This window comes from Styela clava, chromosome 6 (assembly GCF_964204865.1).
Source record: "Styela clava chromosome 6, kaStyClav1.hap1.2, whole genome shotgun sequence".
Classification (NCBI taxonomy): Eukaryota; Metazoa; Chordata; class Ascidiacea; order Stolidobranchia; family Styelidae; genus Styela; species Styela clava.
In genome coordinates this window covers 3,986,129-4,009,423 of record NC_135255.1, presented here as the reverse complement: position 1 = coordinate 4,009,423, position 23,295 = coordinate 3,986,129, and the positions used below count along the sequence as shown (strand labels likewise).

Genomic DNA, 23,295 nt, shown 5'->3' with positions numbered 1-23,295 from the left:
GGTTGATAAGGCCCAAGACGTTGTACCTCTAATTTTTGTTCCAGCGGCAGCTGCGAAAACGGAGTGCGAAGTAGTGCATCAACCTTATTCATTATGAGGTCTAAGGCTAAGAAATGCGAAGCCGGAAAAAAGTGAGGAGCTCAAAAGGAATGTGGAAAATCGAAAGCAAATGGACTAAAGGTCTCTAACTGATTCAAATAGCGAAACAAGTGACAAAAACGAAGGCGAGGAAACTATTAACTCTCCAAGCAACCAACGAACCAGAAGGCGTCGCCCCGTCGACGTTCGGCGAAGGCTTTGCGAGCGAAAAATGAACCATGTCGGGAGAATATGGCTAGTGTAGACAGTCTGTGCAACCGATATTGAGGTATTTTTCGAATATTTTTTATTATACCGAACAAACAACCGAGGCATTGCCCCGGTTGCGCCTATCGACGCGCCGCCACTGACTTAGGCAAAATGCTTGGCATTTATTCATATTTATTTTGCACCCAGATATTGCATAGTACCGTATTAATTTGGGCTCTGCGAAATGATCCGATACGAGAGAGATTGCTGTCGCTAGAGAGTTTGTTACGCACTCGCAGGGGCCGTGACGCCTCACAAGTGATCGTCAATATACTTTTGGCAAGCTCTATCTCGCGATTGTGACGTCGCAGTGACGTAATTTTTGAATGACGTGCTCAGGTAGGGGTCGGGAATGATATATGCAAAAATTGTTACGCCACGCCCACTAGTAGTTATTGCGGCACGAAACTACACGAGACCCGTTTCACCAGCCCCACCATTGGCTTTACCAAATCGCCTTCCAGCCTTGGGGTCTAGCGCATTTATTAAACTCAGAAATACTGAAATATGCTAATGAAGAACAGAATATTCAAGGTAGATATCGTACTATAACATCAATGTACTCAACCATCAGACCATACGGCCATAGTAATATCAGAATACGGTATAGTACGCATACAACAATTGTTTCGAACTTTTGCACTTCTATTTTGAAAGTTCAATGAATTTGTAATAACGTAGACTAATATCTGAATATAGTACAGCAGTAGTAAGATACCGGTAATATGGGAAAATAATATTTCAAGTCTCTGAGTTTCATGAGGTTGAGGTTTATCCAGGTATCTTTATACAGTTATAAGTAAGTACATATACTATTAATACATGTAAATATACATGAGCCAGTTTACCCACATTCAACACACAAACATTTATTCAAAATAAAAAAGACAGACACGAACCGATATCGTTCGGGCGTCAAACTTCAGAACTTGTGTAACATAAACACTATTCCTGTATTCTGTTATTAGGATAAGATTAACATATTTATCCCGTTGAACAGGGAAGCCGATAAGATGACTTAATCATAATATGGCGAACCACCAGTCCAGTCCGTTTTGGGTATATGGGTACGGTATGGGATTAAAGGATTAGTTAGACAGTTATTTCAAGTGTTTGTTTTCAGATGCGTGGACTTGATGGCGGAGGGAGTCGTAACGATCAATGGTCAAGTGAGCCACCCCACGACAGCGAGGGGTCAATCTTTTTGCACATAATTACCCCACACAGGATTCAAATCTGCGAACCCAAGCTGGGTAATCAGAGGAATTGAGCAAAACTTCAATTTCTTATCTTTTGATTTTTTCAATAATATAGTCCAATTCATTACGTTGTTGTACTAAGTACAATAACATTATGTCATAGTGCTGTAGTGTCTTACCAACACAATGAATACCTCTACATCAGCCAACAATGGTGGAAAACTTGATGATTGCCACTCGTCTATCTATTCTCTGGCAGATTTAACAGGGTTGAGATGGAGAACATTCTCTGGGCCGAAATCTCTCCCAGTTAGTCCATCTGATGACCCCGTCCTCGTGGCATTCAGCAACTGCTTGTCACAAGATATACTAGCTGTTTGGAGAAAAGCTCCCAGCTTGAAGAAAAGCACTCCAAGTTTGACTCAGACCCACCCACATCAGTTCAATGAAGATGAAATGAACTCAGGATCTAATTTTGAATTAAAGAAAGAGTTATGGATATTTTGGTGGGGAAATGAAAATGAGCCATCAGTTGAAGCAGTAGGTAGATCTGTTGGGCTCACTTTTGAATCAGAAGATTCATGGGAAGATGTTGGATTATCTTATGAATGTAGAACACTATTATTCAAAGCAATTCACAATCTAATTGAAAGGTGTCTCCTATCAGAAAGATTTGTAAGAATTGGAAAATGGTTTTTACGACCATTTAAAAGAGACACAGATGTGGATAAATCTGATAGACTTTCTATATCTTTCACTTTCTTTTTGAGAGGTGAAAACACCGTCTGTGCCACTGTTGATATAGGATCACATCAGCCAGTGGAACGATTGAACAATCAATATTTGATCCAAGTTTCCAATAATCTCGTTTCCAAAACGGTGATTTTAAGCCCATTTGGACTTCGTGCTTCAGTTACCGGATTGGTTTATAAATCACTTCATGACCAAGCAGTGAAAACTGTAATTGATGAATGGAAAGGCTTTTATCCTATTGACATATCAATGTATGAGAGACAAACGTATGATGATCATGACAATGTTGAGCAGCCTGTGCCCCCAGTTGTTGAAGTATTTTTGTCTGGTGTTCGAACAAATTATCCTTCTGCTTATATACTTGTACCTGTCGACACCCATTCTGCTTTGAAGGATGGCGAAAGTAGACCTTGGAATGCAGATAGAAGAGCAATGGATTGTGTAAGCCACCAAGGTGATATCACTTCAATCGGATCATTTCAAGACAGCATGGGGTTATCAGTTAATGAAGTTGCAACATCTCCGATCTCAGAATCTGCAAGAGATGGTATGACATCACTGAACCCAGAGGGTACAAGCTCATTGGTTAGGAGCTTAATTTCCAGAGTCGTCAATGCCAGCGTTTCATCTGAGATGCGACTTGAAAATGAAGTAAATGGAATTCATCCACATCACCCTGAACCTCTAACTGTTCATGACAACAGCCCATCACAATGGCCCCAACTTTGTAGCCAATTCAAAAAAGCGAGACAAAGACTGAATTATTTTCCTCCAAATGATGATGAATTGAGCCAGATGACTGGAAAACTAAAATATATGAATGACAGCAATCAACAATCAGATGGAAGACGTAAATCAGACAAACAGAAACAACCAGCAACAGTTCCATTTCATCACACAAGTGCTGAACCAACCCCGCCTGGCATTGTTAATCAACAACTTGTTGCACCATACTTTCAGAATCCTGAATCTAATTCTATGATAATGATGTATCCTCCTCAGCCAGTTGGTTTTGTAAATTATCCGCAATGGAATCAGGAAGAACAAAAATCATTGGATCAACAAGGTATGTGTGGGCCTATGTTTTTTCAAAATAATGACATTCCCAATGTTCGTGAAAATTTTCAAAGTGATCCCATAGAACCTGGATTTCAATATACTATCACTGATGAAGCAATCAAAAATGCACCAGTAGGGGAAATTAAAGAGAATGTTTCAGTTTGGAAAAAAATTAAGTTGCCCAAACAAGTGCAAAAACTACAAGGGATGGCAAATATAGTTGGAAAACCAAAAAAACCATCTCTGATACCAGAACATTTGGAATCTGAAACTAGTGCATCCAGCAACTCGTTTAGATCTTTGAAACGTATGAAATATAATATAAAACATATTCAAAAGGAACTGGCATGGAGTATTGATTCGAAAAAAATGAAAGTGGATGAAGAAAGCACTGCCAATGATGACATTGAAAATTCATCAGCTCCTTCATACAATAATAACATGACCGCAGGCATGGATCATGTTAATCCACCTCACGTTAGACTAGGTTCAATCACAGGTGAGCTTGCTGGAATGACGGTATTATCAGATCCATATAAATTTGAAGATGAAGAAAAAGATACAGATAATGTTGCTCCATTTAATTCGCCATTCACTGCTGATATAAGTTTGAAGCAACCTACCGGGATGTGGTCTAACAATGAAAATACAGAAGGCAATAATATTGAAATGAATCCGAAGACGAGTCATCTTAGTAATCTGTTAAAGCAAGAACCAGGTAGTATGTTCACCAAAGGGTTACCGTCATTATTTAATGAAGGCCCCATTGTTGAAAAGCCACAAATAGGTACCTCATTGATGGATAAAAGTGACTTAAAAGTTTCAGCTTTTGATTTAGACAACATGTTCAATGATTCTGAAGATGATGACATGGGTACTGCAGCTGCAGATGATATTTCAGGAAGCAAAATGGTTTCAAATAAAGTCAATCCAAACAAATATGATCCCACTCGAATGCTTTCAAATACCTATGAGGCTGCACATAGTCAATCTTTCATTGCTACTATGAAAGGAGATGTTGCAAAGTATCAGACACCTTATATCAATAACGAATTAGATTTTGCCAATGCTGGATCGAGTGTCAACTATGGAGGTGATGCAGTTTCAGTAGAAACTCTTGGGTCTTTAGCTAATAAAATGGCGACGAACTTCATGCCTGTGCATGTTTCAGCTAAAACTAATGAAGTGTACAAGAAAAATCCTTTAAGCAGACAGCCAATGACAGATAAGTATGCCCCACTGGAGTTGAAACATAAATCACATTCAATCTTGGAAGGAAAGCTGCCACACACATTTACATATACACCTTCATGGCAAATGCCCATGGATCAGTTTGTTGCTCCTCAAAACGAAATGCCATCAATGAACGCTCAAGATGACATAAACCACCTGCCTTCCTATGATGCCCCTACTCCAGTATCTCACCATTATTCAGTAAGCACACCTGCCTCTGTTCCTCAGCCATCTCCACTTCCCCAGCAAACACCACGTACACCAAGGACACCTAGAACCCCACGTGGTAGTGTATCCCCTGCTACTTCAACACCTAATCCTGCAGCTCATGGTAGGTTTTCTGTTCATACACCACTGACAAGTGTATCCTCATCTGTTGCTCAATCAGATATAGGTAATTGCAGAGCATCATCTATATATGTTACCCTAATGCTGTCTGACTCTGTTTTAAATCTTTTTCGTGATATATCATTCGACCAATGCCCGATGTGTGTATGCAATGAAAATATACGTAGTAGGGATGTTGAACTTGGCTATTTACCATCAATGGCTGATAATTTATCAGATGGACAATTTCCTTGCTCATGCGGTTTTAGTGCCATACGAAATCGGTGTCTTTCAGTAGGGGCTGGGCTCTTTCTGGAAGACGAACTTGAAATTGTTGGAAAAGAATTAGAAAATGACATCATAAAAGGCAGAGATGCTTTGCGAAAGCAAACTGATGGTGCAGTGTCTGCTGTTGTCAATTTTGCTGTGAGACAAGCACCAAATCCATATCTGAAAGTGAAAACTATATCAGCGATGAATGTTATTAAATATCAAGTATATAACAGCGCGGAACAGCAAGATATAATGGAAGCATGTGTTGAGGCAATTAATGGTGGAATTACTGTAATGGAAACAGGTCATCAGCCAAAAATTCAGGTTCATCATTGCAAAAATGTTGTTCATCGTTGGGTAGATACTCGATTAATGAAATGTTCTAATTCTGTTGATTTATATCAATTAATGCAGTTTTTAAAACCTATTCTACAAAATGCAATACAGAGGAGAAGGTCTGAGAGGTCATTCAATTTCATTCAGCGTGTGAATGGACCTTTAACTTGGAGAGAATTTTGTAAAGATAATACAGGAGCGCTTGAACCTTTACCAGTGCCAATGCTTCTTGTTGGACAAAACCACGACTGGATGACAGTTTCACCATTTGCTTTGGATTACTGGGAAAAGCTATATCTCGAGCCATATGCTGGAATTACTAATATCCATTACATTGTGATGTGTCCCGAAGTGGAACATGTGTTTACTGCCACTAGATTCTTTTTCAATGAACTGAGCTCTATTTATGATCTTTGTAGGCTTGGGATGCATAAACCATTTATTCGCGGCATGCCTGATGATGGAATTGTTTGCGTTGGAAACAATGTTGTAAATAATGCCAATCTCAATAGCAACTCCAACCGTATCCCTGGTGATCCTAACAATATAGAACCAACGCATAATCACATTGGAGATAACAATGCCACAAAGTCTGTCGAATCATATGTTACTGCTTGCCGTGATATTTTATTTTCATTATTCAACATTGGTGTTCCAGATTCACAAAATGATTCAATGAAGCCACCTCAGTCCACAGGTCCTTTATCTAATTCCATTGGTACTCCTGGTTCTAACAGGCCTGCAACCCCTCTCCCATCAAAACTGAAAGCTGGAAAGGACTTCATACAGGCACAGTTGGCAAGTAAACATAATTCAAATGATAATGCGACCATTTTACTATATTTTGTTGATCCTTTCTTTGGAGAAAATTGTTCTGCCTTCTCTATCCAAATTTGGAAATGCTATTCCGAGGTTGTAAAATCATTACCAGAGTCAAAGCGAGATTCTGTTGTTATCCAGATTGTTCCACTTGAGGATATTTTACAATATGCAAATTCAAGCAAAAAATCTAGTGTTTCTGCAGCACGATCACTTGCTTTCAGTTCTTATTTTCAATGCAGGCATAGGATAACTAGCCCAGCTCTGGTTCGTAGCATGACTGAATTTGGACCAGCCACTTCTAAATATGAGGCTGCACAAGAAAATAGGCTCAAACTGGCAATGCCTGCTATCCATTCCCCCGCATACATCTTAGCCGGTTCCAGAAACAATCAGAAAGATTGTTTGGCTGTTGAGAAAAAACAAACTAAAGAATGTAATATTTTATATGTAACCTATTGTTTATCGCATGATCAGAAATGGGTTATCGGTTCAGCAACGGATCAAGATGGAGAAATGCTTGAAACTTTCTGTGTTAATATAGATGTTCCACCAAGGAGGGTGTCCTTACGCAGGAAACAACGAATTTGTGTAAAGACTGCTGCTATAGAAAAATTGTGGAAAATTTGTATAAGTTTAATCACTGGTACTGCATCAGTGCAATGGAGAATCGTCATTGGCAGACTTGGTCGGTTAGGTCATGGCGAAATTCAAGAGTGGAGCAAACATTTGAATCGAAGAAATTTTTCTTTGTTGTCAAGGCAAGTTGCAACAAAATGCAATCAATGTATGTTGAATGCAGCATTCAAGCATCCTAGTATCCTCAGTGCGTGTTTGACTTCGCTCGAACCAGAAGGGTCGTTCACAATATTACCCGATCTTGTGAAACTTGCACCTTTTGGACGCAGCACGAATAGCAACAATCAAGTTCAATTGAAAACCCCAGAAGATATCTCGTGCACTCATATCTATGTGTTCCCAACATCATCATATGTACAAACTGCAGCAGGTGGAACATTCCAAAATGAAAATATTGATTTCCTATCAAATGAACTAGGCTTATCTGTATTTGGTGAACAAGATGATATACCTATTGAAGTAGGTGATATTTTTAATCCAACCTCCCCCGGTGGTAATAATCAGCAATCTGATGAAATAGGACATATGAAACCTCAGCCAGATCGCCTAACATCTACGGATATACCAGAGGACATTGTTCTTCAACAGCAACCCCTTGCATTGGGATATTTGGTATCTACTGCTCCTACAGGCCCAATGCCTGATTCTTTTTGGTCGTCTTGCCCTCAGGCACAATTTCGCTGCCCAGTGTTCCTCCGATTTGCTTTACATATTCAAATTAGCAGTGATGAAGTTCAAAGTATGGGATCTGGTGGGGAAACAAATGATGAACATCATGAATTAGATTCTCATAAAACTGCTCAAGTTCTGCGATATGTGATGGAAAATTATAATGCACTGTCGTGGTTGACCTGCGACCCTGTATCTCGCGATCGCAGGTCTTGTCTTCCTATACATTATTTTGTACTAACAAGACTTTATCACACAATCAAGGAGTTAACGTAATATCATACTTTATTTATTGTTAGTATTATTATTACTAAACAGGTGTACATTTAAAATTGTGTGTCAATTTTTTACTATGTGTTTTTTTCTTATCAATGGTTCCATATGCCTTGATTATTAATATTTTTGCGGAATATCAATGTTTCCACCCACGTTTGAAATGACACTCAAAAGAAGAAGAATTATATGTTCATAAGCATTGAAAAGTGGAGGAGTTTATATGCAGTTAGATTCTAAAAATTTGTTTATTTAAATTATTATAGAATAAGCTACGCGAATGTCTATCGACTTTCATTCTTTTTTTAAAATATGATTCATGTTTGAGCTAACTTCTGAATCACTTTTATTTTCATAATTGCTGCTTTGTGTCAAACTGCGTTGTGCATAACAGGGATATGTCTTTGATTTGATAAAACTATGCTTGTTATTTTCAACATTCCTTACATGGGATAGTATTTGGATGTAATTTGTTACATGACATTAAAAGCAGAGAATTTGCCTGAAAGGGTGTATTTGAAAATTATTTTATCATAGAACTATAAAAACAACAGGTATGATTTATTAACCACCAACAATTTTGAGTTACAATGTTGAAATCTGAGACAAATTGTCTTCGTATAGTTCATACTATTTTTGATTTGTGACCAATTTGAATCTTCGTATACATAATTGGTTTTGTGATTTTTATCCTCTGAAAAGTTGATTCATTTGATAAGTGCCAGAATATATAATATGTAAAATTTCCATGCAAGTGCATGCCATTTTGATTAAATTTTCAATTTTTCTAAGATAAGGTTATGAATTCTTCCTCCCCTATTTGATGGTATAGCTATTCCAGTTAAATGTAATTGTGTAGTTTGATTTCCCTTTTTATGTCTATTGCAATATTGCTTGTTTATGACTTTTATTTATGGGTGACCCAAAAAAAAGAACAGAATATTCTAGAGAAAACTTTTGTGCAAAGCGTCCTAAATTGCCAAAACTTTTGTGTACAATCAACACATGTAGAAGTTTTCTCCATTTTCGTACAAGTGATTAAGAAATTTATGAGCTTTGTCATTTTTGAGTCATCCTTACGGTTTTAATCTATGTCCAAATTTTTATGATGGTATTCAATATTAACTTCAAAGCAAGGCGGCAATGGAATCCAAATTTGAATCAGAATTCAACTTCTAACTCAATAGAATTAAGCGTGAAAAATGTTGATAATACCAGAAAATTTTATATTTTCATGTACATGACTGACTTGCGTTTCAATCAATTTTCCATGAAATTTATTTACTGTGTTACGATTATTTAATACCTTTATTTGTATTTGTTCATTTTTAAAATTTAGAAAACAGATAAAATTGTTTATATAAACATGAAAAGTAAGGCTGAAACAAAATCATTCGTCGGAATGCATTATCTGTTAACTGAATACAAGTGAATGGGAATTAATATGAAATTCGACTCATATCTGAATGATTTATGACGTCCATTCTGGATGATATTACAGCTTCTGCTGTTATTTGCAGTATTTAAAGTGCCTCTAAACGACTTTTCTCCACCACCTCCTAGGTGAGTTTTCGTATTTTTCCCATCTTGAATTGTTTTTAAATGACGTATTATGCATATTTTATATTTACAAAGATTAGAATTTTCCACGTAGAAATTGTATTTGTAAGTAGTGAGAGTAGCAGAAGTTTATCTAAAACCTGACTTATCAAAAGTTAAACAAGACTGTTTTTATTATGAACATATGAAAAAAAGTAGAATGAAAATGAAAAAAAAAAAAGTTAAATCAAGAATTTACAGCATAATATAGTTATCGTATATCTTTTTTAAAATTCGAGTATAGGTTGCAGCGTAGGAATGTAAGAGCACTACATTGAACATAATAAAATACCTTTGAAGATAAGATATCTTTACAAATTAGGGTCATTCACATTATTTTTTGAAATTTGAAACTCAAAAATTGGAGAGTAGGCTTGCCTTCCTAGGTAATTCCGGGTTCTGTAGTTGTTCCATTGTGATGTGTTAATTTCATCTTTGGGAATTGGGATTTAACTTGTTTTTACACATAGTGTGAAATTTATTACGATTTTGTTAAGTAATCAATAAATATAATATTGATAAAATAATTGTTTTGATCATTTTGCTATTAAGTCAATTATCTCATATAGGCCTACCGGTATCTTGTGTTGATTGCTTAAAATAGCTGCTTCATCAAATTATACTGGCCTATTGCAAACTGACTTTTTGATTTTCATGGCTATTAATATCCGCATAACATGGATATTTACGCATATATAATGTCTCTTGATCCTTCTATCCTCCTATTATATTTAAGATTACATGATGATGTAAATTGTTATCCAAACAAACAACAGGATACTTGAGAAATGAGAAATGGTCTACTTTTATGAATATTCTTTTGTTGTGCGACACAATTCCTAGCGTTGTTTAGCGAAACAGGATTTAGATTTATTGTAGATTTTATGATAGATTTGTTTTGCCCGGCCTAACTTAGATTTTATTTTCAGTTTATTGTCAGAAATTGAAAATTTTTCAAATAAAGAACAAATTTCTGTGCATGCTAATGATGTCCAGACAACTTATCTGGAAAATGCATATTTTCAAAAAAAATATTTTCAATTTAAATACCAGAAATTTATATTCACTAACGTATGGCGTATGTAAAACTTCATACCTCATCAATGTTCTAATAGAATGAGTAGGCCATGCTGAAGTGAAAAAAGTATAGTCCTATAACTATTAAAAGTGACTAATTATATATTGACTTGAAGTGAAAATGTGTAATGCCCTGTTAAAACTAATCCTTATTTGCTATGCAGTATATTTATTATGTATATCCAAATGCAGATTTTACATGCTGCAAATTTGAAATTTTTTTAATCTAAATTAACTTGAAATATTTGGTTATATTATAGACAAGATTGAATGCATTAGGTAAACTCTGTTCTTTTTATAGTCAATTTCAAAATAATATTCAGAAATTTTCCTTTACATGTTTAATTTTGGTTATTGATAGTTATGAAATCATAAATATATATTGTGTTGCCATTGTTTGCTTCTGTCTACTCCATGTGGTACCAGAACATATATAGTGAATTTTATGATCAACCAAGCATATATCGTAAATGAATGCGCTATTAATAAAGTACAATCTATTTTGGGTTTTGGTTTGTGACAAATGTTGCTTGTTTTGTTTTCCTGTTATCACGCCTGTCCTGTAATATAGTTGTCAGTTTCGTTACGCTAAATTCCATGAGAAAATATGAAGTATGCTAAGCAAACAACCATGACCTTTATAAAGTGCTGTTAGTACATGGAGATACGTTATTGCCAAATTGTAACAAACTATTTTAGACATGGAGGAAAAGTCAGATGAAGAAGTTGCTAGAGTTTTAAAATCTGTTGAGGAACGACGACGCAGAAGAAAAGAACAAGAAAAAAATGTTGACTGGTTTGTATATCGTTATAATTATTATTGTTAATGGAAATTGTGAAAGCCTGATTAAGAATTGAATAATTTGTACTACTTTTGTAGGACTTCTTATTGCTATAATGAATACTATAAGCTTTGACATAATATATATGTTTATATGTCAGCAATATTTAGTTTCTCTCAAAAAATAAAATAGTTTGCAACTTATAATTTTCTGCAATAATGGCAGAATTTCACTGAAAATTGTAATTTTAAATGAATACATTCTTAGGATATGATTTGATTTACTATGGAATCTCATGTAAATTTGTTGGTTGTATTTAGCTAACATTTGGCTTTAGAACCTTTGAGTAAACATTTTTCTTTTCTGTCAGGTATTCATGGCTTGTTGCTGATCATCCATATTTAGTTTTATTTCTATGCGCTTTCCTAATTTCTGGATGTGTCATTGTCTCTGTCTGTTACGTGAAACCCCCCGACTTCAGTGAGCCATCGAAGGTATGTAACTTCAATGTAGTTTGGATATAAATTTCTGTGGTTCAAATATTATTAAGATATTTTTAAATTTCTCCTTCCTAGGGATTTGAAGTTCGTGGTACGCCATTATCAGATAGAGTTGTAGCTTGGAAGAATTTATATGACAATACCGGTTTCAATCATACTTTATCAACTTATCCAACTTTGTATGCAAGAAGACTTTCTGAAGTCAGAAAATCGGATGTAAGTTATTTTCATATGTGATTGCTTGAATTTTACAGGCTGCCCCCCCAAACAAATTGAATTCGTAAATTACCTGATGGCTTTTATGAAAACAAAGACCTATCAGTTGTACCCAAACGATTCATTAATCTAGGACGCACAAAAGTTTTGTTCTCTCTAGCATATGTTCCAATGGCAGGTAGGCTTGATTTTCCTGTTTTTTGGAGGAGAATGCTTATATTCGATTTCTTCGAATGTATCTAATCTGAAGAGAGATATATAAGGCAATAGACTTGTGATAAATCATATCATTTTTTAGGTATTGTTTATTTGATGAGTGATGATGCATTTGTCCGTCGTGTATGTACCAGGTTAGGTTTAGACAATAATTTCATTCTATTTTAGTTCTATTACGAGTCCGGGGACTGTCTGTGTTAGCCAAGTGAATATACCCCTGCCCATCAATTTCAGTCCCTTTAAACAACTTGATGTAATTAATATAGGAGTGGCCGGAGTGTCCTCTCCTCGTGTATATTTTATGTGCAATATGGTAAAATATATACAATTTGGTTTATGGAGCCTGTGTGTATTGAAAATGAAATATTTTTTATTTGGTTAGTGCCTATGTTGTTTAGTAGGCTATATAGTAACCGATGTTCACGATGCGAATTAATCATTTAGAACAAAAGAAAAGTTAAAAGAAGGAATAAAAAAGGTGGAAAAAGAAATAGGAATAAAATAAAAGTTAGAAACAAGAGAGATGTTGTGTCATATACTTGGAATTTTACAGAAAAATATTTTTGTCACAATCCAAGTAAGTTGAAAATTATAATGCGGGCGTTGGAATTTACATGTCACTGAAGGTTAATAAAGACCTCTGGTGCAAACCATATGCCGACAAACTCGAGTTGTCATGAATCGGGTTGGCAATGTCAAAACGGAATGAGTCAAAAATATCAGCTCTTCACATATCTGTGGCTTCCTATACATGGCCTTGTCCGTCGTGAATGGCATAGCATTGCATGAGAAGACTATGATATGACTTTTCAGTTTAATTTCGAGAAATAGAAAAGCAGATTAGATGGTGAACCATAGTCCTGTTACCAAGCCATCTCGGGTATGAGAATAGCTACCGTATTTAATATCTTGTACAGATTTACGGATTTGAATTTTTTTCAAAATTTCTAGAACCTTCCTATGCGAGAATGATAATGGAAATCAAAGATGAATCCAAAACATTGTGGAGTGTTGCAGGATTGAGATCGATCTGCAAAGCTGAAAAATCTCTTTTAGCACACGTGTCATATTCTGATGTTTGCACCCACTTGGTGAGTTAATTAAATAATATACGCATTTGTAATGGAAATTGAAACTATAAAAAATTACTTCACTCATTTGTTTTGATCATGTGCAGGCTATACTTAATATTGATATTCTAACCTCGCTTATATATTTTGATTGATGTGTATGGACCATAATCTTGTGTTTGGACTAAAGAAACTCAAAATCAAATGATCTATCAATCAGTCAGTTATTTTTTAAGGTGTACATGTGGATCATTTTGCTTAGCTGTTGTTGTTGTTATTCTTGTAGTTGGTGAAAAAAATCAATTTTCTCGCAACTTATAGCTACCAATTGATTACAAATTTTCAGTACTCTAAGATAGAAGAAGTCGCTTGGAGTCTTATTTCTTTTTTTTCAAATTTTTGATATTTGCTATTTCAATCTAATTAAAATAGAACAGTTATTATTGTGTATTGGTCGATCGGCTGTATATTGCTTGGCCATTGATTTTTTCATCAAACTCTCTTCATCTAGGCCTTACAGTATATCCCCTGCCCATAGGTTTCACTCCCTTTACACAACTTGATGAAAAGTAGGCGAACAAAATTAGTTACTATATTGGTACACACAATCCTGGAGTGCCGGGAATACATTTAGGAAGAAGTTTAGAATAGCGTGCTATTGATAAGATGTGAATATTTGTTTAATTCTGTCACTTTATTATTTTATTTAGGATGCTTCAACGTGTTGTCCAACCCTATCTCTTTCCAACTATGTAGCATTTTTATCTGGTCTTCCAAAATGTGAAGAAATAAAAGACGCAAACCTACACAAAATATCAGGACTTCTAAGAGATTGTGCACCTTTTTATTCAAATAATTCATTAACTAGTTATTGCTGGGATATGAGAGCTGAAGCAGATTCTAGAAGTGCCAATTTATGCCCTGAGATTCCTCGGAAATGTGTTAAATATGATGCAGTATTTTCTATTTTTCACTACCTCACTGATACAAATTTTCTTCAAAATATTCTTCAAGAAGATAACCTAGATTTTCAATTGTCACGTACTGCAGTATTTTTACCTGCTCTCAAGGGGGGCAAACATTTAGCTCAGTTGTATTATCAAAGCTTCATGTCACCACGATTAGGTGATGGTTCTATGGTTAAAGTTACTGGTATTGATTTTGGTTTGAAAGATAGAGTGTTTGATGATGCTTTGAAAAATGATGGTATTTACCCTATTGTCGCCATGGTGATAGTAATGCTTATCATTGTTATTTATACTGGTTCAGTTTTTATCACTTTAATGAGCATTATAGCTTCTGTTAGTTCTCTTTTCATGTCTTACTTTCTTTATTCCGTTATATTTGAATTTTCTCACTTTCCATTCATGAATTTGACTGCAATAATGGTGATGGTTGGTATTGGTGCTGACAATGTTTTAGTATACTGTAGTGCATGGAAGACTTATAAAGAAAGAGACAATCTAGAAGCAGGTTTTTTTCTCAAAAAGAAAGCAATTACCGGAAAACCAAGCAATAGAAGACTTGGTGTTATAACGAAAGTCACAATCAAACATGCAGCAAGATCTATGTTTGTAACCGGAATGACTACTGCTGCTGCATTTTTATCGAACTTTGCCAGCACTGTCACAGCGATCAAATGTTTTGGGATTTACACTGGACTCACTGTGCTTATGAATTTATTTTTATGTGTTACATGGCTTCCGGCTGCTGTTATTATACACGAAAGAAACTTTTCTGACCTATACACAAAATTATTTCAATGTTTCCAAACAAGAAGAAACACTTGTGGATATATCAAAAAGAAGTTTGACGAAGCAAGCAGGGTATTTTTCCATAAATTACAAGTTTTCCTCATAGTGAAATGGCGTTGGTTTTGGCTTGCTTTTGGCACTATTATTGCTTTTGGTGGTTGTTTTGTAATTTTTGTTAATCCGAAATTGCGGTTACCTACCACAAGTTCATATTTTCAATATTTCAAATCGTCACACCCATTTGAAATGTATACACAAAGCCACTCTGAGATGTTTGCTTTTGAAAAAAGGGGACTGGGATATATGCCCGTCACTATTATTTTCGGGATTACACCCACAGACAATGGAAATCCATTAGACCCTGACAACAGAGGTAATCTTGTCTTCAGTCAATACTTCAACATGTCAGATCCCCGAAGTCAATCCTGGCTTCTTCAGTTTTGTAAAAAGATACAAGAACAGGATTTTTACAAGTCGACTGGAGATGATTATCAAGATTTTAGGTAAGATGATTTTACTTGCCCATGTATGGTACTTGAATGTTCTAAAAATGTAGCCTTTGCTTTCAATTACTGTCTTGTTCGCCTTGTCCTAGCAAGACTAAATGAAGTCTGAGGGGTGGTTGTTTTTTTAGTTCGAAAGTCACCTCATGTGAAGGTCATTCTTTTTGAAAATGAAATTTTAGTGATAATTGCTAAAGCTTTAAAGTTGTGAGCTCCAGTACCTATGCCAATGGGTATCAGCCACATATTTTGAAAAATTCTTTTCTGTTCAGTGGCGTATTCATTCTTAGGACCAGATTGTTAAATTGTTTTTGTATATATCTTGTATGTTATCATTGCTGGCTTATTAAATCTATATTCTACTCTTGTATATTGAGTTGCCATTGAGATACTTGAATCAAGTACCTTATTTTGTTTAGAATGTGTTTCATTGAAGCTTTCAAAAAGTGGATGGATTCTGTGGCATGTCTTGTCGATGGAGTTGATTACACTCCTTGTTGCAAAGGAAGTACTTTCCCATATTCACCTTCGGTTTTCAACAAATGTTTGAAAAAAGCTGTTCTACGTGTTTCAAATACGCCAGGCATACGTTTAGATCGAATGACTCCAGGACCAAGGTTTGTTGACTTCATTTTAAATTGTTATTTATTTAATTGTATGTTTGTTTTATTTGGTAACAATTGGTAATTTTTGCTGGCAAGTATCTATGTTTAATGTTAAAATAAATTTTGTACTTTACTCTCATCATTCACTAAAGCCTGATTGAAAATGAGTTTATATCTGGTGGAGAAGTATGGTAAGCTATGTGTTAATATCTGTTAACATTCAGAATTTCAATTCCTTTGACACTTTTTTATATTCAACTTTATAATTTATACGAAATATATGAAATTATTTTTTAGTCACTTCAAGTTGGGTATTGGTTGTTACTGTGGTCATAATGCTAGATGTTGATGTAAGCTTAAGCAGGGATTAGGTAGGGACTCCTTCATGTATTAGCGGATTTGCTGGATTGGCGTAGGTGTAAACAATTAGTAATGCAACTTTTGGCCCTGATCAATCCATGATGGCTTAGTGATGCTATGAAGTTCTAATCTTGTTATAAATATTTTGGAACTGGTAAAGTTTGTTTTGTTGTCTTGTCACGTTGTCCATTTTTAAATAGTTGGCGTTCTTCACCTATTGGGTTCTTGCTTCAGTATCAAATGTACATAAAATAGTATTTTCGATTTTCTAATTATCAGAAATCCCAATATTGCTTATTTTAGAAAAATGTACCTATGCTATATTACTAGTATGTACAGTTGTTTAATAAACTTGAGGAAATTTGAAATATAGGGAAAAAATTTCAATTTCATTCAATTTTTTATTGATTCGGAAGCATGAATCATAGTAATGGAGGAAATAATAGTACAGACATCCTTCCAAGTTAAGCAGATCAACTTTGAATGATGTATATTTCCTGTCTGACTCCTGAGTGACTGCATTTCTTGCCAAACCACATTTTAATCACTGTATTTCAGTGCACTGCATTCATCAATACTACAAGCAATAACATATTTGAGGCAAAGTAAAATGACCCAATTTGAACCAGTCATTGATTCTTATATAGGTAATAAAGTGGCCTATTTTAGTACAAAAGTATGGTCCTAAAATTACAGACCACATGTCTCATACTGGTGACATTACACAAGACTTATTGCAATGATGACTTCATATTTTGTTTGTTACAAATAGTTTAAGACATTGAGTTTGGCGTCAATGTTTGTGCTTTTTGTAAACTCATTAATTCCAATTTTATTAGAGCGTTTTCATTTCATACCTTTTCCCTAAACAAGATTTCAGACAAGCAGTTCTGAGCAGTTAATTAAAAGAGATAATACTATCGGAACGACCGTAGTTTCATATCTTTGGGTTTGTAGCTTGGTCTTTATTTAAATGCTTCTGCCAAGAAATTTTGTTTTGTTATTAACGCAGTTGGACCGACGTAATAACCATCTATTTTCAATAAAATAATTTGTTCATAATATATTTTAACATATTTCCATTTGAATAAGTCACTCAGAGTACCTGATCTCTTTTTTTAACGGTATACTGAGTACCATATCATGGTTGTACAAAATGAATAAAACATCAAATACATTCAAAATTCAATTGGGTATATTCTATGTATCAAATTCTTGATTTGATGATTCATTTAGTATTTCAATTGTGATAATTGTAAATAATTTTGAGCTATAGACACCTGATATCAGACTAAGAATAGGCTTTGTTTGGCCTTAGATAACTGGAGAAAATAGGGTAACTAATACAAGTGTGTTAAGCCTCACTTCTCTACACTAATATCAATATGTTCATAAATATACAGTGATTTGTGCAAATTCTTTGAATATGGCACCTTACTGAATACAGTAGATTCAATATTCCAAAAAAATTTTCAGAATTACTGGGGAATAATATATATTTCAGTTTTTACAATCTCTACTTTATACTTAAAATTATAGTCCAAAGTAGGTCAACGCTGACCTTGCCACTTAACAAAATATCTTTTCACAAACAGTCTTTATTTTTCATTTCACGGCCTTTTGAATTTACAAGAGGCATTTGGAACTTTGACTTTGATCAACTAAACTGAAGAATTTTGTGTGAAGTATAACATAACAATGCGGTATTTGCAAGATTGATCAAAAAATGTTTGTTTTTTGTGATAAGATTTAAAGCTATAGGCTGTGATGTTCAAACTTGAATATTTCGTAGCCTGAAATGAATTTATACTGAAAAAATTTTTTTTTTTTAAATTGTATTCCATTATTTGATATACATTTCGAATTTGGTCATGTTTAATTTATTTATAGAGATTATTCTCATAATTTCCAAAGTTGAAACTTTGTTTACTTCTATTACAGTTATCAGAAAATAAAGCAAGCTGGGTATATCGCCATATATTTGTTTTAATGAACAATGACAGTTCCATAGTTTTCGTTAATAACTATTTGATTTTTTGTTTAGATATGACACCAATGACACACTACGTGCAGTTATCATTGAATTTCCAAGCTCTCAACCTTACACTGGTTCATATGTAGAGGTCGCAGAATTTTACGACACTATTGAAACTTGGCTGAATAAGGAGTTAGAAGATGCACCACCTGGTCTTAGGGAAGATGCCTGGTTTATCAGTGATTTGGAGTTTCATTCCCTTCAACTTGGGCTTTATAAAGGCACCATTACAGCGATAGGACTTTCTATGGGTGTTGTGTGTGTCGCTTTAATTTTAACAACGTTTAACATAACCATCACAATCTTAGCGAATCTGACAATCGCATTTACAATATTCGTAACAGTAGGTGTGTTAGTTCTCATGGGCTGGGAACTAAACATCCTCGAGTCAGTTACTATCTCCATTGCCATTGGGCTCAGCGTCGATTTTACAGTTCATTATGCAGTGGCATACTTACTTGCACCCAAGCAAGACAGAACATCTAGGGTTGAACATGCGGCCAGCACCATGGGACCTGCGATAGCTCTTGCTGCTTTGACGACCTTTTTGGCAGGTTTGTGCATGCTGCCTGCTCAAGTGACTGCTTATTATAAATTTGGAATTTTTCTTATGCTGGTCATGGGTGTGAGTTGGTTTTATGGAACCTATTTTTTTCAAGCATTGTGCAGCACTATTGGTCCAGAAAATAACTGTGGCCATTTGTCTGCTTGCTGTTGCAGACAATGTAAAATCTGTTCCAAAAGAAAGAGATCCAATAGAACTGAATTAAAAAATGAATCTTCAACTTCTAAATGTAGCAAAACATGCTCTGACAAAAACAGAACTTCTTCTGATAGTCATTCCGTTACAGTAATTGAAATGTCATCTTGCACATCTACCTAACGAAATTGAAACATCCTATTACACAATTTTTCTCATAGTATTGCTTTGAATTATTCATTGTGTACCTACCAGTTTGAAACCTGTTCCAGTGTTCTTCGTGAAATCACTGAAAACTTGGCTGTTTTGGGATTGAGTGAAATGTATGCATGCTAGAGATGGGAGGGCGATTGTTATCTAATTTGACAATATCTGTTCTGGCTGGCATGCCCTAATTGTTGTTAAAGATTTCGATATTGTTGATTACCGTTGGCAATTTTGTTTTGAGTAACTGAGGTATAATAAAGTACAGTTGCGATTTTTATAGACACGTGATACTGATTACTGTAACTAATCATTATGAAATTAATAACTGATTGCAGTTTTTTTCTGTCTCCTGCAACAAGCTTAACCTTCTATATCCACTAGAACCTTGTTCTTTTTCCTCTTGTGTGTTAGTGATTTTGACCATTTTGTGCTTTCGACTTGCTCTTCATATAAATATATATATATTTTATACATTGTGGCAGAATATGGTTTGTCTTATTTGTTTTATAAATGGAGATTATTTCTTTTTGTCAATATTGAAAATAACATGTATGTGATGGATTATTTCAACTAGTATAATTAACTTTTATTTTGCATTGAATATAATCAATAATTACCCAATCATGGATTTTCAGTTTTTTATTGTCTTTTTTACTCAATAATATTATGTACACTCTAACGTTCAACGCCTTTTTTCTTGTGTATTTCAAACTTGAGAAGGGTTTTACCGGTAGTTGATATCCAATAAATTGTGTAGTTCCACTGTAATAAAATCTAGTCATGCGAGATAGGCGATCGTTTAGTTGGGAGTTATAACTTTAGGGAACCCTTGTATTAATGTTCTGTCTTTAACAACTATGGACGAAAAATTCAGAAACACAGGTTTCAAAGACATGTATCAGAAATTTTAAACTTATTTTTTTGGCAAGCCCTATATAATGCATTTTGTAAAAGCCAACCAAATTAAGAAAAAATAATGTGCTATAGCATACGCCAAACACTTGAGCCTGAAACATCAGTATATCGATTGGGATATAGCAGCGGTTCTATGGGTACAAAATATGACATTTGTCGCGGGGAGCACCGGCATAGACGCATGCCTTGACCATTTAACAGTGCCACATTTGTTGAGATTGGGTTACAATAATAGTTCTAGTGTTGTGTTGTGCCACTGTCCTGGTTTTGGAAGGGTTATAGGATAGGATTTACATATAGTTATGGGATAGCCATTCACTTTATTGACATCAAAATAGACAACAAAAAGTTTTGAAACACATGCCAATTTCATCAATGTGACACGTGGGCTTGTATTTGCACAACTGCACATCGTTGTATACTTGTTGGTATTTATCTTGGTGCAATCGGCAGCACAATATTACGGTACCTTAGCATTCGATATTAAAATAGCTTCAAAGCCGGTTGCGATGTGATTATTTGACACTTTTTACTTGGTGTTTTCTCAGAAGACTCATTTTTATTAATTTGTTATTTATTTCCCAGTTTAATATGAGCATGACTATATTTTATATAAAATTCTATCTTAAAATAATAGAATATGGCTGCATTAAAATTTGACAATTATTGATTGATAAGTGCACTTTAAAATGGCAATATTTAATAATCATTTGATAAAATATTCGGCACTGCAAATTGCTGGAACAAAAGAAAATAACAAGATTTATTTATTTTCTCAAACTAAATTTTAACTTGACAATTGGATATTTCTTTAGACTTGTACTTGTTGTTGCAAATCGTCATCTTTAGGGGGGTTATAATTCCCTTGTCTAAAAATAGAAAAATTGTAAATGAAATTGCTTACATATACAGAAAGAACATAATTAAATATAGCAAAATTATTACAAATATCGTACAGGAAATGCGCATTTTATCGCAGGACAAACAATACATCCATAGATTTGTAATCTTACCACAAATTCTTAGAAAAACTTAAGTCTCTAGTCACTGACTAATTTATAACTATTATTTGATTTATAATGAGCATGTGCTTACTTTGCAAATTTCAGGTATGCAGCATAAATGAGAGCAAATATCACGATTAACATTAGGCAAGCTAAGATGATCAAGATGTAGACGATCTGCAGTCCGGATTCTCTCACTGAAAGTAATAATAATATAGCGTTTATACTTTAATTCTAAGCATTTGTTGGTCCAGTTAAATACATTGTGTGTGACAACTTACATTTAAGGCCACAGCATCTTCCTGGTAATTCAACACTAGGAGATTGATCAATAAATCCAGCTTTACATTCACAAGTATATGTTTGATTGCTGACATATCCAAAACACAAAGCTCTTGCCCCACAATCATTTGTAAACGGACTGTCGCAAGGATTTTGGACTGAAACATAAAGAGATGGTTAGTTATTGACATTGTTAGAAAAAAATGATTCCCTTCGTTGTGATGTCATTCCAAACGAAAACAACATTGAAACTGTATGCTCTAACCATGACACCAACCCTATCTAAATATCACATTTTGCAAGAATAAGTAGTAGGCAGATGTCGGCAACATAATTCTATAAATATGGTATTTTGGATGTTTACATTTTTCTCCAGCATACGTTGATATCTATTCAACCTATATTTATTGTTATGGCTGATGATTTATTGGCAAAGAGGAAAGCTTATTTACATTTTAAATACAGTATTGGGAAACACTTTAGTCGTAACTTGCTGCATTCACAATCAACAACGAAATAATTAATACAAAATGCAATCAATGGAACGATCAAACATACTTCCTATGAAGATCTTCTTTCTTGGTATAACTCCATGAGCAAATTCGATCTTTTTGCCATGTCTGCTTCGGATTTCTATTTGTAACTCATTTGGTGTACTGGTGGATGTACCACGTCGATGCACAAGAGAAAATCCAACCTGGAAACATTATATTGGTATAAATTGTGTGGCATAAACATGATAACAATGACTACATATTTAAGTTGCGGTTGCTTATTGTATTTTAAGAGATAGAAGTTAGAATACCGAGACAGGTCATTATCTAAGATAGCGTTTCTGAACTACTTGTTGTCATGAGGCCATAATTATTGACTGGTTACGGCGCCCTCCTTCAACCATTTCCATGCATTGTATAAACAAATAACTAGCCAACAAATTACATACCTGATTTAGACATCGACGAATGGTGGTTAGTTTGATGGTAAAACTACTGAGTCATAGCAAATGTGGGCAAAACAGCCGAAAATATAATTTAAAAATGAAAATTTCTCATTCATGTAAGAAACATCTCTAACCCGTGTTTTATTTTTCTTGAGATCATCGCAGCTATCATCTGCATCTTCTGGGAAGAGTTGTATAAATGTATCTGCTACCATGTATCTGTCTCCAAATGCATTGTTAACCTGTAAAACATTTTGCAAGTTGAAGGTTGCAAAGCAAAATACAATAATAGTTTGTCATATAAAACTGTGAGAAAAAGATATTACAATCAGCAACTTCAACATTCCTAAAATTTGACTGAATAGTAAAATTATAGCCTCACACATTCCATATTGCTACAAGCAATGTATATAAATGGAATGAAAAAATCTAGTAATTGATATTTAAAAAAAAATTATTTCGAAGCTCCTCATGACATGTAAAGGATATTGTTTGCTACCAAAACTTCGTGCATCATTTAATTTATGCGTTAGATACTTATTCAAAAATATGAATGAAATTCTGAATTGTCGGCTATAGATGAAATAAAAAAATAAAATAAA

General features: G+C 34.5%; 3 protein-coding genes across 3 annotated transcripts in view; 2 read left to right on the top strand and 1 right to left on the bottom strand.

Moving 5' to 3' along the window:
* Positions 1-1,516: 1,516 nt before the first annotated feature.
* Positions 1,517-9,271, top strand: LOC120330943 (mediator of RNA polymerase II transcription subunit 13-like). Its single transcript, XM_039397933.2, has one exon. It carries the CDS (start codon positions 1,734-1,736, stop codon positions 7,929-7,931), a length of 6,198 nt encoding a protein of 2,065 aa, XP_039253867.2. The 5' UTR covers positions 1,517-1,733; the 3' UTR covers positions 7,932-9,271.
* Positions 9,272-9,277: 6 nt separating this feature from the next.
* LOC120330941 (protein dispatched homolog 1-like) lies at positions 9,278-20,338 on the top strand. Its single transcript, XM_039397932.2, has 9 exons — positions 9,278-9,491; positions 11,304-11,400; positions 11,757-11,880; positions 11,962-12,102; positions 12,763-12,895; positions 13,270-13,409; positions 14,099-15,645; positions 16,065-16,262; positions 18,655-20,338. Exons 2-9 carry the CDS (start codon positions 11,306-11,308, stop codon positions 19,526-19,528), a joined length of 3,252 nt encoding a protein of 1,083 aa, XP_039253866.2. The 5' UTR covers positions 9,278-9,491; positions 11,304-11,305; the 3' UTR covers positions 19,529-20,338.
* Positions 20,339-21,023: 685 nt separating this feature from the next.
* Positions 21,024-23,295, bottom strand: part of LOC120331262 (uncharacterized) — a 119,010-nt gene continuing 116,738 nt past the window's right edge. Inside the window, exons 236-240 of the mRNA XM_078113790.1 lie at positions 22,828-22,935; positions 22,312-22,450; positions 21,753-21,911; positions 21,563-21,668; positions 21,024-21,336 (exon numbers count right to left, since the gene is read on the bottom strand). Coding sequence (XP_077969916.1) covers positions 21,279-21,336; positions 21,563-21,668; positions 21,753-21,911; positions 22,312-22,450; positions 22,828-22,935 — 570 coding nt within the window. The 3' untranslated portion in view covers positions 21,024-21,278. The remainder of the gene's footprint in view (positions 21,337-21,562; positions 21,669-21,752; positions 21,912-22,311; positions 22,451-22,827; positions 22,936-23,295) is intronic.